The following is an 18,458-nucleotide window of genomic DNA, read 5'->3' as shown; positions in this document are numbered from 1 at the left end:
GGAAAAATACCCACATTTTAGACAAATATAGATTAATATTTTATAGTCTGTTATGCAGGTATAAAAGGGTATGGATTTCTCAAAATGTTTTCCCATTATATTCTATTTGAGAATATTATTTCACAAGAGGGAAAAATGGTGTATTCACCAGTAGGCAGGTAGGATTGAAACATTTGGGATAGTATGCTTCTTTCCAAACTACTCTTTATTTTTGTTGGATTAGGGCTTGTAGCTCTAATTCTCATCTTAATGTAATTTAAGTTACTCAAGTTTCATGTTAATATTAACTAGAGCACTTTATGGACTATTTTAATAATATAAGGTTAAGACAGTCTGGTAGAAATATAATTTGCAAAATTAATTCTTGAAATTGAAATATTTTATACATTACATCAGTCTTAAAGCAAATTTCATAGCAGAGTTTCATATTGCATTTAAGATTCTTGTATGAAAAAATTAAATCAAGAGATTTTTGGAGGAGGATTTTATATGCTTTATTGAAAGGAAGTTCAGATATGTTGAGAAGTGGAAATAACATATAAAAAGATGCTGAAGCTGCAATTACCTTCAGAACAAAATTAATGCTGTGAAAAGAATTGTGTGCAGTGTATGCTTAATTGACTAAGAAAGTAATAACAGACCTGGCACAAAATTTTAGTCCCACTTAGGTTACACAGAAAACGTAAGGAGCATTGTCCAGATATTTCACATCCCAAACCTACATGCGGGTGACTTCTCAGTGGCTTCCTCAAAAAGTTGTGCTTTTATTTAAATGACAATTATCCTAGGTTATCCCAGAATTTATCTAAGAAAGAGGATTGGTTTTGTGTGGGATGCTCAGTGTATGGCTCCTTCTCCTAGCGTATAATGGGAACACATGCTCTCATTTGACAGATGGAAGAAAGATGTAAGCTAAGAGCAGCTTTCTTCTGGCTTCAGAGCTATTCTTAAATCAGCTTGTTCCTTCCTGCACAGAGAGGTCTCAGCACAAAGCAGGTTTGGGAATAGCAGTGGTGTGCAGGCAGCCAGCCTCTTTTCCTGGATGCTTTGCAGAATGAGACAAGAAGTAGGATTTGAGCAGGCTATGAGCACATCCTGGCTGCAAGTGGTGTTATAAAGCTCTGCTTCCAAAAGTGCTGGACTTATTACTCATATATAACACTCTTGTGCAGGCACAGTGAGTCTGGCATTTAGGAAAGCAGAACTGTGCATGTGCTCATTAACTATGCTGTGTATGTAATAGAGAAAGATCACATCATGTGATCTTTGCTGTTGCTATATTGCTATTGGCTTAGACACCCCAGAGTTCAGCAAGATGCTTTCAGTCCTGGTGTTTAATTACCTCCCATTTAGCTCTTCCATTCCTGAGACAGTTTCCAAACTGGGAGATCTGCAAAATGTTGATGACCCTTTTTGACTGTGACTCCTCGTTTCTAGTCTGCTGGAAGTGAAGATGAAAAATGGGATTCAAAGGACGTGCTTTTTACTCTGCTGTTTTCCCTGCTTCTTATGCCTCTGGGAATTACATTCCTGGTTTGAAGGGAGGCCATTCACATGCTCACTGCACCATTTACAAGACCTTTAACTGTAAGGACAGAAAAAAGCAATTAGAATCCAATACAACACATGGATTTTTCAAGTCTGAAATATAAATAAGTAGTCTATGTTATTTAATAATGCAGCACAGTAGGAATGAATCAGTAGAATCAATTAGATACATGCAAGCTATTATATAGTTTCAGCTGTTTACTTCAGACCAACTTCAGACTGGTCCCACAGACCAAATGTCCTCTCCAGGCATGTGCTTCAAAACTGCCTGATGAAAGCAGTATCACAAACATTTTCCTTCTTATCTGAGCCTACCAGAGAGCCACTCAAGACATGACATGCTGACATTTATCTGTATCATGTAGCTAACAATAATAGCATGCTGCTGGTCCTGCCACTGTTGCCATACAGGATATCTTATTTACCTTCTTGCTTCTTTTATACTTTCTTATTTGTGATTGGCTCCACAATATCTACTGGCTGCTCTGAGAATAGTTACCAGGCAAGGAAATATGCTACATGAGAGGAAGTGCTATCCCCTTTTTTTGGTAACAAGATTAGGATGGCAACCTGAAAGAGCTGACTTAAACTTTTTCATGAGATCAAAGGTCATAGCTTCCACTTAGTCTGCAAATTTCATCTTTAGATCTTCTTAAGATTACATTTTATGCAATATATATGTCTGAGCTGTTGCATACATTGTCACTGAATGACAATTGTTGTTCCCTTGTCCCACATACTGTATATGATGAAGAACTGGGAGGTTTCTTTCTTCCGGATGTGGAACTGTTTCCATTTCTCCAGAAAAAAAAGAAAAAAACAAACACAAAATCCCCCGGGTGTTCATCTATTTTCCATTAAATTTCGAAGACAGATTCCAACTGAAAAAAACATGGAAAGGATGGCTACTGCAATTCTGACAATCTTAGGTAGGAAGTGCTGAACTCAGGGTCTTTCTTTGAGGCAAGATCCTGAATCAAGCACTGCTGTGATGTGAATGTGCCTGTACTGTCTTTTTCTAGCAAGCTCCACAAGAAGACAGAAGGCTTTTGATTAGTGAAAAGAAAAGTCAAACATTAATAGAACAGAAGCTTGAATAGTTAACTTTTAAAATATGTGACAGGCTAGATGGAATAGAAACCCAAAAAGTTTATATAAATTCTTCCTCACCTGCTGTATCTTTGCAGGCAGATGCTGTTTCACTCAGTGCCTTTCTACCAGCAGTACATGCAAAGTCCTCTCAGGTCCTTTGTCATTTGTGCCCATCCCCTGTGAAAGCTGCCCCTCTGCCCCTGACTGCAGGCTCAATTACTGCCCAGGCACTGTAGGCACCAGCTCCATTTGGTGCCCCTGTTCCAGCCAGGCTCTCTGGGCTTCAGAGCTGTCACTCTTCTGAGCTTTTTCTTTCAACGCTCCAGAGGAGGAAGGATCTCCTCTTCCAACAGCATCACTCCAACTGACCACATTTGTGAAGTACACAATATGTAACAGACAACTGACAAAAACAGGAAACAAAAAAAGAGCTGATATATCCCCCATTACAACCACCTAAAATTTCTTAGATAGGTAGCTGATAGTTGCATATAAGTTCCCAAAAATGCTGCTTAAAGCTCTTGAATGGGTCAGCAGTGTAAAAGAAAGCATTATATGCTTGCTAAAAAGGTCTTTCTTCCAAATGAGCACAAGCATAAATTCCCAGTAATCATAGCCACCATTTAAAAAGCTGTGAAAGTCAAGTAATCTCATCCTCCTTTTACAGAACATAAAAAGCTTGATTTTGATGCACACACTAAGCTCCCCTGGATAGTGATGCTACCTTTAGAGAACATAGTATTAATTCACTATCTGTCTGTGAAGATCAGAGAAAACTGGTGACAGTCCATGCTACTGAATTTACCTTGATTTTTCTAGTGAATATGTGATTACTTTGATGCTCTATTTGTGTTTGTTTGGCCACCTTTCAGAGACAAGAAACTCAAGTGCCTTTTATCCTAATGTAAAATGCTCTATTGACACAGCAGTGATATACTCTTTTAAAAGTCTGTTGTATGAATGGTCTCTTGTGAGGGATTTCTCAACCCATTAGGATACTACTTGACATTGTTATTTTATTAGGAGAAACAACTCTTTCTGGCTTCTGCTTTCTGTTCATTTCAAAGGAAGTGATACTAATGGTATATCAATAGGATCTAGGAGAGAAATCTCATATGGTTTGTATCTTCTTCCATAATTTTTTGAATCTTTTTTCTTAAAAATTTCTTTTTCTCTAAATCTTTTGGGCTTCAATTCCTAGCCTCTTCCACAGTTAGCACATGAAAATCTTCTGCAGTGAAAAAAACTGACATTAGTATTGCTCTCTAAACTACTGAATGAACTGGTAGTAGTGTCTGTGGAAGAACAAGAAGTGCCCTATTTATGAGCAGTTAATATTTGAAACGCTGTCATAACTTGCAGCTCAGAAATTTTACATTGATCTGAGTCAAACAGTGTGCACCTTACTTGGATGCTTGACACCGCTGGTGCTTGTGTTGTAGCTGGTGGAAAATGATTGAAATATGCATGGAAATACACTCAGTAGGTAGGAGGAAGTTTTTTTTTTCAAGAAGTATCAATCAACAAGGAAGCCTACAGAGTTTAAATTATCTGTGAGAGGAGTCCAAGATAATATTGCAGTATAGAAGATACAGTCTAAGATACTGTTAATAAAGACTGGGGTAAGATGCAACTAAACTGAATCTCTGACAAAGTAAAAGGGCAGCACTTTCAGACAGATATTTCAAAGTGGTTTTATTTAAAAACTCAATAACATTTTATATGAAAAGCAGATACTATTAATGATACTGTCACATCTAGATAACCAGTATGTCTATCAGCAAGTATTTGAAAGGAAAACATTCAGGTAACTATGAATGACAGTTAATAAAGTTGGTATTATTAAAAAACAGAAAAAGACTTTCTGTACAAGAGGACAGATACTGAAATTTTATTAATTTTCATTCTAGATGCATTTTATAAAGCCTATTTTAGATAAGAGAGTGGCTCTCTGTTCATGACAAAACAAAATACTGCTTTTGTGCTGAAACCAGTAGTAAATATTCAAGTTCTTATATTTTTTTGTGGTAGTAGCAACTGTCCTGCCAGGGCAGGTGAGCTGGGAGCTCAGGTGTCAGTGGGCAGGGAGCACTGGGACAAGGCGAGTAGGGCAGGAACCATGGCAATGACTGAACAGCCACATCCCAGGGCAAGTCCACAGGACATTCACAGGGATGAAGACAGGACTCACCTTGGAAGGCAAGTCAGTGGTTGAGGATGAACAAATGAGGGCTGGGCACAGACATAACTACAGCATAATTCAGGCAAGTGTCAGGACATGGACCTGAGTTCAGATGCAGCTCCTGCCAAAGGTGGGGTCTGGCTAAAGCCCTGGTCTGACTTCTCACTGCTCCTCCTCACACAGATCTGATCCAAGGCTATGCAGCTGCACTACCTGCAGCATGGCTTTGAATACAAGCAAATATCTGGGAGAGGGAAAAAGCTTGCAGAATCAGCTGCTACCCTACAACAGACCAGTTTATTTTCATGTAGGCTATTTAGTGACCCAATAACAGTTTTGTCTGTTGGCACCAAATCTGAAGACTGGAATTGTCACATCCATTTCAGTTGTTCTCAACCTCTTGTTTATTGCATTGTTCACCTGTGTTTACTTGCCTGCAGCCCTTTGCAACTCTATTGTAGAGAATATCAATTTTAACAATTCTTTTGATGGATATCTCCAGGGGGAATTGAAAATTTTGAAACTTGCCACATTGTATTCACTTTTCATAGAGGTTGATGGGTTAGCAAAAGTAAGGACCAGACTGCATGGGTTTTCTCAAATCAGGAGGCCAAAAAAACAATTTTAAAATCAGAATCTATTAAATGCAAAGATCAAATAGTAAGAAACACAAGAAACAATTTGCATAACGTGCCCTGTCTGAATACATTGAAAATTGTTTTCATGGTGCTTCAGTTTCCTCTGTTAGAGGAAGGAAACAAAAATACCTTATATTTTCCAAAACTCATGTGCTCCCTGTGGGCCTGTTCCTTATGTTTATATCTTCTCTATACTAGGTTTTTCTTCTTCCATTTATCGGGTTCTGGCTTTACAAGTGTCTATTTAAGCATACCCTTTTTAAAATGCCAGAGAGGAGTGATGCAGGCACACTGCAATGTGAATATTCTCATATTCTCACATTTCAGCTCAAAGCATTCTGTTTCTGTCACACTTCCATTGTTTCTCATAAAGTAGGAATATATATTAGTAGGCAAAAATGGGAAACTGTCTTTTACTATTTGCAGTCACACATACACAGCCATGATTTCCAACCCTCTAAAGCTTCTTGACAATTTACCAGTTCAGTGTATTATCAACTTAGCAGTAGTTACATTTCCTTAGAAAGACAATATGTGCAGAATACTGTGGAGAATTGAGAGCACTTCATAATTTTTTCTACCTCATTCTACTTTATTTTTGCCACTATTGTAGATTACTTTAAAATTTATTATAACAATGTGGTGTAACAAACTGCACAGGTAGACGCTTTATAAGTTTTATCTTTAATGGCTTTAATGAATATCTTGAAAGTCTTCACTTGTGTCACTGAGAAGCAGTTGTGAAAGAGAAATTGCCACTTTTACTTCCTGTCAGCTTAACAAAATTCAGAAAAATTAGATGCCAGTGGTATTTCTTAGTTTTTTATGAAAACAAGTTTTATGACATTACGTGGCTTTGTTTCTATACAGATGCAAGTAGTGCACTTCTGTGTACATTATTGTGTCAATTCCATTCCAATAATATCTGATTCAGTTATCCTGTCTTAGGCAACTTAACAGACACTGAGCAATCTAAAACATGTTAAGTTCCCATGCAATGAAAAATGTGAGCAGGTAGAAGAAAGATACTTTTTTTAAACCTTCCCTGGGGATGGAAAAATATAGTGCGGGTTCAGCTGTTCTAAAATAACATATAGCCTGGTAGAAAAGATAAATTAGGAATAATACAACCAAGACCATATATTTCATTTGCAGTGTGATACCAAAAGAACCATTTCTCAGTCTAATTTCTTCACCTTCTATGAAATCTGAGGTGAAAATCTGACATTTTTGGGCAGTAAGGATATTAATGTCTTTTTTACCCTTTTGCCTTCCCTCACTTATGGATTCTCTGATTTTAGAAAGAATTGAACTCCAGCTACAGTCTTGGCATACTCTGGTGTAAAAGGCAAGATACCATAGGAAAAAGATGCATCAAAAACTGAGTCCTATTACTGCTTAAACACAGAATTGTTTGATGTTGTACTAACCATTAAAAGACCGTTGATCAGAGAAGATAACTGAACCAAAGAAAATAACACGTGTTACTCCTGTCCTGAAAGGTGTTTAATGGGTATCACCAGTAATTTTTGCTCTCCTTGTTTTTCAGATGAAGCAGATCGGTCACGATGGTTACAACCCCTCCTCTGTAGCTGAATGGCTGGATTCCATTGAACTGGGTGACTATACCAAATCCTTTCTAATTAATGGCTATACATCGATGGACCTTGTGAAAAAAATATGGGAGATTGAATTAATTAATGTAAGTTGATTAATTTATAGCAGCAGTTCCTCCCAAATACATTATATAGTACTTGTCCTTGTACATCAAGGAGAACACAGAAAAGCAATTTGCACCACAAATGCAGTCATCAAATGCTCTTAATGACTACACATTTCATGCCTGTACCTGGGTTGGCTGTGCCCTTTGCTTCCATTTACTTTGCCATTGTCTTTAGCACGTTATTCAATCAGCATGATTTTGTTTGCCTTCAGGAGGCAGAATGACATTTAAAAATATATTTTGGGAGTTTGTAGCTACAAAGTACACAGCTCCAGCTGAATTAGACATAAAATAAGGAAACCTTATAGTTAGTAAGCTATTCTAAAATAACACAGTTTTTTAAAAATTATCATTTTTGCTTGAAATTTCATTTATATGACTCAGTTTAATTAGATGTCCATCTATAGGCAAGCATAAACTTTAATGTGAACTGCACTGTAGGGTAATTTGGAATGAGAGGAAGTTTGTGCTGTTATAGTGAAGTTTGTAATGTTACAGTGAAGACATTGACAGTACAGCTCTGCCAGGGGAATTTTCATGTGAGTTATGTGTCTGAAAGTGAGTTGTTTTCTCTTATAAAAGATTGAGGATTGTAGCTTTGCTATGACTTCCGAAATCAACTGTCATGTCAGTTTATGTTAACTTTTAGGGCAACTTCTACATAGAGAGAAGCCTGAAATTATATGTTATTGATTCTTCACACACAAAAGGCTCTGCTCCTCCTTCAGGTGTAGCAGATGTTACATCTCTGCCTCTGATTAGTGCCGGAGTCCCAGAGCAGTCCAAAGGCTACCAGTAACCACAGTCAATCAAGATAAGATAAAGCAGCTGGTGTAGTTGTATGCTAGGCAACAGGTCCCACTGTGTCCCAGGCTGGAGAAATGAGGAACATAACTATGGTGCAAAGCCCTGTTGCTCCACAAGGCACAGGCAGCTGTGGCCTGAGACCAGTATCTAAACAAAAGAAAGAAAAACATACAAGGTGTTATTTCATATTAGTTGGAAGACAAAACCACTGAATGTTAGATTTTCTTTTCTTGCTGTCACAGTTGATGTTAGCTAGCAGAAAAATGCAGTGTAAGGGCCAAACTCTGCCTCGTGTGTTTTTGTCTCATTTAGTGTATCTTGTAGGTTCATAATTGAAGTCAGGATATGATTGATGCATTACAGATGTCTACTGCTAAGCTAGTTATAACTGGGATTCTTTTTTCTCTAAATTGATGGAATTTTAATAAGAAGTGGGGACCCTTTGCCTCAGAAGCTAATATAGGTCATCAATCAGCACTGAATAGAAAAAAGTAGAAGATTCTGCTCTTGTTTTCTGTAATTTTGCATCCCATTTTGCCACAAACAATTTGGAAACAAATTACCCTTTAGCTCCCCCAAGTGGATCGTTAAAATGTCATTAAAGGTTTGTGGTTTGATTCCAAACATGCTTAAACTGATGAAAAGGGGAGACCTGCACTGAAGTTAACAGGAATACACTTCTGTAAAACTAGTATAAACCAAACCCCTATGTCCCACTAACTTTAAAGTTTAATGTTATGTTCAATTTGAAGGTCTGTACTTCTTGGGAAAACACCCCCTTTTGCCATGAGTTGCAAGAAGAAGCTGTTTAATAGTTGTATAAGTACTTCTATAGATATAGGAATCTATTGAAATAAGATTATTATTATAGATTATTATAGATTATATGTATCTATATATAGAGAGATATCTATCTATATATTTATTTATTTTTATATAGATATATAGATCTGTAGAGATATTTCCACCTGATAGGATTGAATTATATTGTTCAAGAGCAGAGTTAATAAAACAGTTTTGCCTTATAAGAATTACTGGTTTAGTCCTGCCATATTTGATTCTCCCCAGTCAGTAGGAGCTCAATGTAATGATACTATGTTCACTGAGAAAATCTGTGGCTTAGAAAGGCATTCACTATTACTGTTTTCTTTCATTTGAAGGGGATCTTTCAGAAATGGACAAGAAATTGGTTTGAAGCATTGTGCTGTCTGTCAGAACGAGATACTTAGCTCTAACCAGCAGGCCTGCTATCTGAAATTGATTTCAAAGGTCTCACTTCTTCAGTTGATGGCAAAGAAAAGCTTATTGCAGAAAGTTTTTCATAAAAGAATGCATAAAGGTCAAAGCCACTAACTCAGGAACAGGACTCTTCTCTTGAGTAGGTCAAAATCCACATGCTTGAAAAACAAGAGAAAGAAACAGACTCAGAATCATAAAAATATGATAAAAATATTTCAGAGTACCCTTGGTTTGGATGCTCTTGTGCTTAAGTTGTAGATGAAACAAGAAGTTTAAATTAAAGTTATTCCTAATATGCACTAAAATATATCAAGGGCTACAGAAATGGTAACTTCTTCATTTTAGCTTTTTAAACAGTTTCAGCCACTGAACTTGACATGAAGGCCATACCTAACTTGCTTTGGGGAATCCCTTCATTCATACTTGGTGCTTCTTTCCATTTAGCCATTGGGAAATCAACCATGGGTCCTGGAAGGATAGAAACAGGTTTGGGGCTAAAGAGAGTATCTTTTGTTTGGATCCCTCACTAAAAGAAGGAGGTTGAGATGCTGAAGTGTATCTCAAAAGGGCAGCAAAGTTGTGAAGGGACTGGAGCACACGTCCTGTGAAGGGTGCCTGAGGGAGCTGGGTTGCTCAGCCTGGAGAAAAGGAGGTTTAGGGGAGACCTTTTCACTCTACACCTACCTGAAAGGAGGCTGCAGCAAGGTGGAGGTCAGTCTCTTCTCCCAGGTAACAAACAATAGGATAGGAGGAAATGGCCTCAAGGCTCATATTGAATATTAGGAAAATACTCTTCACGGACAAGAAAGAGCTGTCAAGCACTGGCACAGACTGCCCAGGGAAGTCACCTGGGTTGAGTCACCATCCCTGGGGATATTTTACAGACATGTAGGTGTGGCATTTAGAGATATGGTTTAGTGGGACCTGACAGTGTTAGGTTTATGGTGGAACTCAATTAACTTCAAGGTCTTTTCCAACTGAAATGATTCTATGATTAAAGTTATCCTTCATGATTTATCCTTTATTCCCATAGGACACTGGAATGATCAGAACTTTGAGTCTTCTTGTCTTCCTAAAAAGAACAGTTCTTACTGTATTTTCAACACAGTTTTATTATTCTTGTAAATTATCATCTAGGTAAGCACATTTAAAATGTCTGAGGCACTGGTGGGAAAGGCCATCTTCCCTCAGCTTTTCTGGTTCCCCAGCCAGCTCTCTGGCATTAAGAAATAAATTTAATGTTCAGCTTCCTAAAACTTATTTAAAATTATTCCAGCAAGGTAATGTCATCTCTGACTTACATGCTAGTTTCTTTCAAACTTTTATGTGTACATAAAACATGTGTTTCTTCAGGGGCAATCAAGAAGCAATTTCTAGAAGCATTTGAAGCAGAATAATAATTTTAAAAGTTATTCACTTGTGTTTCTTGTAAGCTCCCAGCAGCATTCTCAGTCCTTCTTCAACAAGTCAGACTTTAGATTTTGTTTCACTAATTAATTTTTCATTTAGATAATTTAGAATTTTCCCAGATCCATTTCCTTCTGTGATTTTCTTTCTGGGAAGCATTGTTCTATTTTTCTTATCCTGGGATTGTAAGTAGTCAGAATGCCTTCTCCTAAATTAGGAATTCCCAACACTTCTGCTTTTGTCTCCCAGGTTTCTTGGCTCATTAGAGAGATCAGATTCTGTATCCTTATTCAGATATAATTTATTTAATGCTGTAGCTTTGAGGAACTTTTCTGAAATACATGTCATCTGCTGAAAAAAAATGTCCAGCATGTTCTATATCCCTTAACCCGCCCGTGCACCTGTGCTTTGAAGTATAAATGCTCTTCTATATGACTAATCATATTATCCTTGTCTGTTATTCTAGATTACTTATGTAACCCTTCCCCTGTGGGACTCACTGTCTTCAGGGAACTTTTACCATAGAGATTCTTCAGGCAAGATATAAACACCTTAAAAGCAGAAAGCAGATTATTTGTCGTGTAACACACAATACTTTGTAGGACTAATGAACGAGGCATTAAATCAACCCCCACCAAATGAGTCACTCAGTATAATGGGCAAGTAGTCATCACTCAGGTAAGGGGAGAGCTGGCCTCTGGGGCTCACTGGAACAGGCTGATCTGTGATAGTGCTGAGATGCTATCTTCTGATTTCCCTTTCTTTTTTTCTCGTCAGGACTTTATGCCTCTTGATGCGATTGTTGTTCGTTAAATCCTTGAGGTACCAGTTTTCCCTGTCTCAACAATCTTACTTATATCTGCAACTTTACCTTTCTTATCTTGAATGCTTCCAGCCTGTGTACTCTCTCACAGCTCCCTCTCACGCCTTAGCAATTTTCTCAGAAGGAAACTGAGAACAGTTGCACAGCTGTGCTGTACTGAAAGTAGGTCTGGAATCACAGATAGCTGAACTCCTGGGAGAAAGGTTACATGGAAGTGGCCCGGTTTACATTTCTTCTCAATTAGTTCATATTGCACTCTGAGCTTCTTTTCTCATACATACTTCTTTCACACAGATGATTCAGTCTTTTTCTTCTGTAACATTAATCTTTATGCTGTGGTTCAATTACTGTCTGGATTTTGAACTTTTTTGGGAAATGTCCTGGGAAATCTCTCTCCAATTGCACTCCTGGTTTCTTTTAGGATATACTGACTGCTGTTCAGGATCAGAGCAAAAATATCAGAGAAATTAATTGCCAATGGACTGTCTTCCATTAGTTTATAGCTAAATACTTTGAACCTTTCACAAGATCACTGATGAGTCACACAATTTAATTGAATTATATACTGTGTGGAAAAGTGACTCTAGTTTTGTTTAAAGTGGGTATATGATTATTGAAGCCCATGATATTTTTACTGTAGGAATGAAAGAGCCTAACAGCAGCCATAGTGAAGTTGATCAGTGGGTCTACCTAACCCACTGTGGTGTCACCATAAATAGAGGACCAGGGAAGGCTATGTAACAAGTATATTATGAACAAGCATATTATGAATTATTTGCATAGCATTCTTAAATAAATGGTTTTGATCTCTAGGACTTCTGGAATTGGGCCCAACTGGTCCTTGACTTTTTAATCTTGAATAAGTTCCTATCATCATCAAGTTTTGTGATCTTACTGCTAGTCTTCTTCCCTATAGAATGAATAAATATATTGAGCTGCCAAGGTTCATTCACAGATCTCTGGAGGAATTCACTAGAAACCTTCCACGTTGAAAACTGCAATTTCTCCTGCAGTTTCCTGGTTTAAACAGCTATTTCTCCATGAAAGAACCTCTTCTTATGGCTTAATGTCATGACTCCTCTTTTGTGGCTTTTGGGGTATTTTTTGCAAAAGGGTTTTAAGAGTGGCTTCATCAAAAGGCTTTAGAAGTTCAGGCAAACAAGTAGATCAAGCAAATTGTTAACCTTCACTATATGATTTTGACTGCCTCAAGGAACACCAGTAGGTTCCTGAGATATGAGGCATCCTTACATGCAGTCACTACAATTCTTCTTGATTGTCTTTATTCATGTGTGCATTATTAGTATGCATGTTTAAATTCCTACTATTTCATCTGGGACAGGTGTAGGGCCAGTATTGCCATGGATTTTCCATTAAACTATTCTCAAAAACTGACATCAATTTTGTGACTTCCCAGTCCTCAGATAACAAGTTTTTAAGGGAAGAGTTCCACATTGTTGCTAGTAGCTCATCAAATTCATCTTTGAATTCCTTCTCTATTTATATTTTCTGTGCTGTGGTTCATTTTACACACTTCTATCATTTCATCTGTTAGTGGTCGCATTTGCGAACCAAAGAGTCTTACATCATTTAGTAATTTCAGACATCCAGAAATCCTTGTTCTGTATCTTTGTGGTCACATATATCTGTATCTTTCTATGCCACATATAGTCTGTGCTTAAAGAACTTAAACATACTGCACTTACTGCATTCAGATAACTTGATCAGGTTAGTGCATCACTTAGCAGCCTTTTCATCTACTCCAGCAAAGCAGATAGTAACATCACAGTTTGGGTAGTACACACCAAATGGATGGATTTTGTACAGTGCTCACTTGACAGCTGTATTTCCCATGCTATCTAGCATGAAAATATGTCTTTTTTTAGGAAGGCTGTCCTTCAAATTCTGTTTGAAAAATTACTCTGTGACTCTTCTTTTGTTGTTAATTTCCTGAGTGTGCCACTCTGCAGAGACAGTTTTGGGAGAGGAACGGAACATACTCTGAGACGTCGCAGCTCCAGAATTACAATTCCTGTTCCTTTTCCTCTCTGCTTCAGAGCCTCCTGCTAAATTTCATATCACTGAAAAGAGTGTTTAGAGTCACAGTCCTTTCTGATCTCCCAGAGACACTGTTGATTGATAAAGATGTGCATAGCTCTTCCTGTAGCTGCTTTCTCAATGGCATCAACAATTTTGTTGGTCAGAAGAGCTTTCAAGACCATGTGGCTGCACTAGCAATAGGCTGTAGGATCTCAAGTTATTAGGTATTTTGTTATTAAAAATATTTCTAGAGTTGTGGAGTGTAGAAAGTTGTCTGTATGACTTTTTCTTTGTTCACTCTTTACAAACATTTGGAAGCATATGACTAGGGTACTTGACTAAGTTCTTGCAGCTAATTTGTGTGAGCCAATACTTCTTTAGACACAATCATACTGATGTAGCAATACAAAACTAAAAGTGACTATTTCAAAGTTTCTAAGTAGTATAAAATCCTGATACGCTCCAGAATGTCTGATATACTGCAAAAACAATGTCTGATATACTGCAAAAACAAAGGAACTCTTTTACTAAGAGTTCCTCTTTTACTAAGGAACAGATACTTCTAGCCTTTGAAATTTTAATGTGAATCTTTAAATTCTCTGCCAGGCAGACTGAACTTTGGGTCTTCTCACTCATTAGTAGAGTGCATCTATGCATCTATGTATAAGATGCATGAATAAATTTTCTTCCACATTTATGGTGGGTTTTGTAATAAATAACTACAATTTTGAAATGGGTAATGGACAACCTTGGTTTATTTAAGGAAATATGAATGAAAATTTCTGTATCTATTCAAATTCTTTGGGTTAATTTGCAAAGCTATCCTAATTATATTAATTAGGATAATTAATATAATTAATTATATAGGACCGAATATTAAGCATTCTTTTGACAACAGAAAAGTTGCTTGTGGTTTTCATATCAAAAAGTCTGAAGATAAGTATGGAACTGAATAGCTTTCATCATGATGCATAACTTCTTCATAAGGTAAGATATAAATGGATTTGTTCAGTTGCTCCTGCATTACTAGGACAATGCTGTAAATTGGATTATATTAATATCTGTTAACCACTATGGTTTCAAATACAAAGGATAGAACTCTAAATTACTCTATTTACCTTTGCCACTGGATCAGTAGGTTCATTAAATGTACCAAAAAAGCCATGCAATATTATACAAATAGCATTTTTTTCTGTATACTGGGGTTATGTAGATTTCCTTTATCCAGGGCGTGCACAGAGGCATCAAAGTAGTTTTAATAATGCATATCTGTTTATTTTGCAATAATTAAATACATACCAATTACAATCATGTACTAAATTTGTTCCTTTGGATCTTGCATTTGAAAATTATTCTTTCTGCAGTCAGAATCTTTCTGTTCTGAATGCTGATAATATCTCCATCATTCAGTTCCTAAGTTACTGTGGATGTTACTTATAATTTAGAAACTGTTGTTATGTTGTAGTATTGCAGTGGCTGTCTCTAGAAATCTTATTGGAAGCTCTGTATCCTCAACAAATCCATGTGACAGTATTAAACTTGGTAACATAAACTTGGTACCATGTTTAACTCTTCTGTACAGTTTCTGCATGTAACGTTTTGCATAGGTAGTGATCCTACAGCCTTGGAGTCATTTGATGTGCAAGCTTCCATCTGTTCCTCACACTAAAGAAAATACTTTTAAAATACATAATTCTCTTTCCTCTATACTGTTACTTGCAAAAGAGCTTGGGATTACATAAACCATGGCAACTCCTTTAAACATCTCATGTTTACCTCTTCCCACTCCTGCTCCAGATCATGGCTGTGCTCAGACTTCAGAGCAATGGGAGAAGGAGGGAGGGAAGGAGGGAGGGAGGAAGGGAGGGAGGGAGGGAGGAAGGAAGGAAGGAAGGAAGGAAGGAAGGAAGGAAGGAAGGAAGGAAGGAAGGAAGGAAGGAAGGAAGGAAGGAAGGAAGGAAGGAAGGAAGGAAGGAAGGAAGGAAGGAAGGAAGGAAGGAAGGAAGGAATATGAACAATGTCATGACATTTATTTATTTGGTAGCATAGTGATTCTTTTCTAAGCCACCTAATGTCATTTTGTACTACAAGCTATTTACATAGAAGACATTATATAAATACTTTAAAATCATTTTCCTGATTCTATTCTTTCCTTACATTATGGCAATAACAAAAAATATTGTTTTCTGATTAAAAAGTGATATTAAAACTACTATGTTTGATTTGTAAATCTAGCCATTTAAATTTGCAGATACAATTGCTTTTCCCTCCTTTCTGAGGCAAACATTTGCTTTTGAATTTTTAAAATCAGAACCCCCCTCTCCTTATCTCTTTTATTTCATTCCTTCTCTTCCCCCACACTCTCTTCAAAACAAATTATAATCAGGTAGTGATTGGCAGTAATTTTTAGCACTAATAATCAAAGCTGAGCAATTTTAGCACCTATTGTGTTCCATCTGCAGGATCATTTTCTTGTCCTGTAACACACAAGGTAGCACAAATGATTGATTTATTTAAAAAAAAATTATCTTGCATTATAAAGCAACCTGCTCTACCTATTGCCAGAGAGAGTACTGTCTCTGAAGTATCCTAACAAAATCTCTCTCAATTCAGGGAACAAATAAATTGCCTTATCATTTGATTTTCAGGCTAAAATCTTGGTGTTCTATCAGAAGGTTTGTATTTCAATTTTGAGAATGTGATCTCCTTCCAGAGAGTACAATAGACTTGTTATTTCCTATAAAACCTCTGAAAAATAACCTCTTCTGCCAGCCCACAGGTTCTCTACAAAAACAGATAAAATACAGTCACTAAATATTTTGTTGTCCTAGGCAACAACTTGTTCTGCTTTCAGGAGCTTAGAAAAGGCCTGAATAAAGAATTATATTTTCCCAGCTTAACCTTTTAAGTGTTGATGAGCCAGAAAGGAAGTTGAATTTCCATTTTAAAATAATGTCCTTTTTCAGATCAAGCTGATATTAATTTAGAAATTTTATACGTATCTTCTTTTGAATTTGACCTCTGAATTTTGCAGGCTTGGGCTAGCATCCTTCACTACAGCAAGAATTTTGATTGTAGTAAAAGATAGGTGCTGTTAATTTCATTATGGGTATTTTATTTTGTAGACAGTATTTGTGATATTTGAGCTGGAATAAATTGTTTCTTTCAAATGTTTGCATTTTTTGCCCACAAAATCTACCTCTCATAGTTTTAGCTTAAGGCGTTTTGAAACAGATTGTGTTGATTGAAGGTCAGTACAAAATACTTGAAGGTGATGATACATAAAAGCAAACAAGAACATAATTGTGTTAATGTTTCAAACTATTACTTCTGCTTTTAATTTGAAGCAATTTGCAGTGATAAAAATCATAAAGAAATATCCCCTTTCTGAAAGAAATAAAGCTGCAGAATTTATTACATTTTTTTTTTAAGGACTGCAGTACTATTTTGGTGCTTTTCAAAGAATACTCTGTTCAGTAGTGTGCAAAAGAGAAATAATTATTCTTTAAGATCTTCTTAAATCTAGTTTTTTTCTGCTTCTGCATTGCTCTGTAGAATATTGTGAGGGGTTGATATTTCCAGTTAAAATTCCCAAGTGTATCAGATCTTGGCTAGCATGATTTGTCTTCTGTTTGCAACTGATTTCAATAGCTGAAGGTAGAGAGGACTAAATGGCAGTCATTTTAACTATAAAGATGTTGAAGATCAGAAATATTTTAGAAATATTTTCCCTCTATGGCAGATTTTGTTAACATTCTCAGGTGTGAGAGCCAATGCAGTGCTGTGCCATATAGACCTATCAGTGTGATTAATGTTCCAGAATTAGGACAGCAGCCTTACCCTGGGTCTTTTTCTTGATTCTCCTGTCTCATATTGTTCAGAGCTACTTTGGTTATCTCTGCAGTCCACTGCATTTGTATCATACAGAATCAGCCCTGGATTTCAAAAAAGACTGGAAAGTATTATACCAAGATTATTAATAGAAGTCAGGTAAATTTTTTTCAAAATATTAAAGTTGAGGGGAAAGGAAGTATTTACTCAACTGTAAAAGGTTCTGTTGCAGCCTACGGCCAACAGGGTAGGCTGTCCTTAAAGTCATCTTCAAGGATTTTTGTCTTTCACTGTTTTTAACTTCAAAGGAATAAGGTTTCAGTAATTTTCCATAAAGGGCAATGCACAATTCTAATAGCTATTGGTGCCAAGAAACCTGTCATATTCAGTCTGTATTATTTCAAAATTAAATACCATTTTCTCCAGTTATTAATTTTCTATAGATGTAAATAACACATTGGTCCAAATGTTTACATCCTTGAAATAGTTATTGGCAGGTACCTGTGATCCCTTTCATAATGATCAAGACCTTGCAAGGTTATGTACATTTAACTCCTGATTTAGATTCCTGCCTCAGATTGTACTTTCCTACTCATTGCTTATTTTAAAGATTACTCTTCATACCACGTAGATATCTTGAAAATGCTGTACTCATCCTAAAGCAGTATGTGTATGGATTTGAATGCATTTCAATAATATGAAAAATAATTTCAGAAAATACAGTTAAACTTGGGTTTTTTTGTGCAATGATATTCAAAATGTAATTCAGATACTAAATTACAACATAGCTGTTGCAAGTTTGTGAGTCTGTTAATAGGAAATTAGAAAGCTTTCTAGTTTTTTGGGGTTCAAAACAGAAAATCAGTTTCAAAATCTATTAGAATGCTTTATCTGTGCTTTTTTAATCTATGAACTAAGTGCCTGATTCAGATGCACTAATGACAGAAGCTACTGGAAAAAGTATAGTTAGACCTTAGTTATTCTTTTCTTCACATATTAAAAACTGGATCAGAACCTGTCTGAGCTAATCAGGCTGTACGAGCACAATATTAATCAATAAAGGAAAGACATATATGAGTTTTCCAAATGGCATTTTTTATCACTCTTGAGGCATCAACCAAGCACCTG

The 18,458-nt window shown here is 36.5% G+C and overlaps 1 protein-coding gene across 7 annotated transcripts in view; it reads left to right on the top strand.

Moving 5' to 3' along the window:
* The window catches only part of ANKS1B (ankyrin repeat and sterile alpha motif domain containing 1B), a 398,399-nt gene that overhangs the window by 241,261 nt on the left and 138,680 nt on the right, over positions 1-18,458 (top strand). For all 7 annotated transcript variants that reach the window (XM_077783569.2, XM_077783570.2, XM_031507463.3 and 4 more), the window contains one exon: positions 7,010-7,162. In XM_077783569.2, coding sequence (XP_077639695.1) covers positions 7,010-7,162 — 153 coding nt within the window. The remainder of the gene's footprint in view (positions 1-7,009; positions 7,163-18,458) is intronic.

The sequence above is a fragment of the Lonchura striata genome, chromosome 1A (genome assembly GCF_050655825.1).
Source record: "Lonchura striata isolate lonStrDom1 chromosome 1A, ASM5065582v1, whole genome shotgun sequence".
NCBI classification, from domain to species: domain Eukaryota; kingdom Metazoa; phylum Chordata; class Aves; order Passeriformes; family Estrildidae; genus Lonchura; species Lonchura striata.
This window is presented reverse-complemented; position numbering and strand designations above follow the sequence as displayed.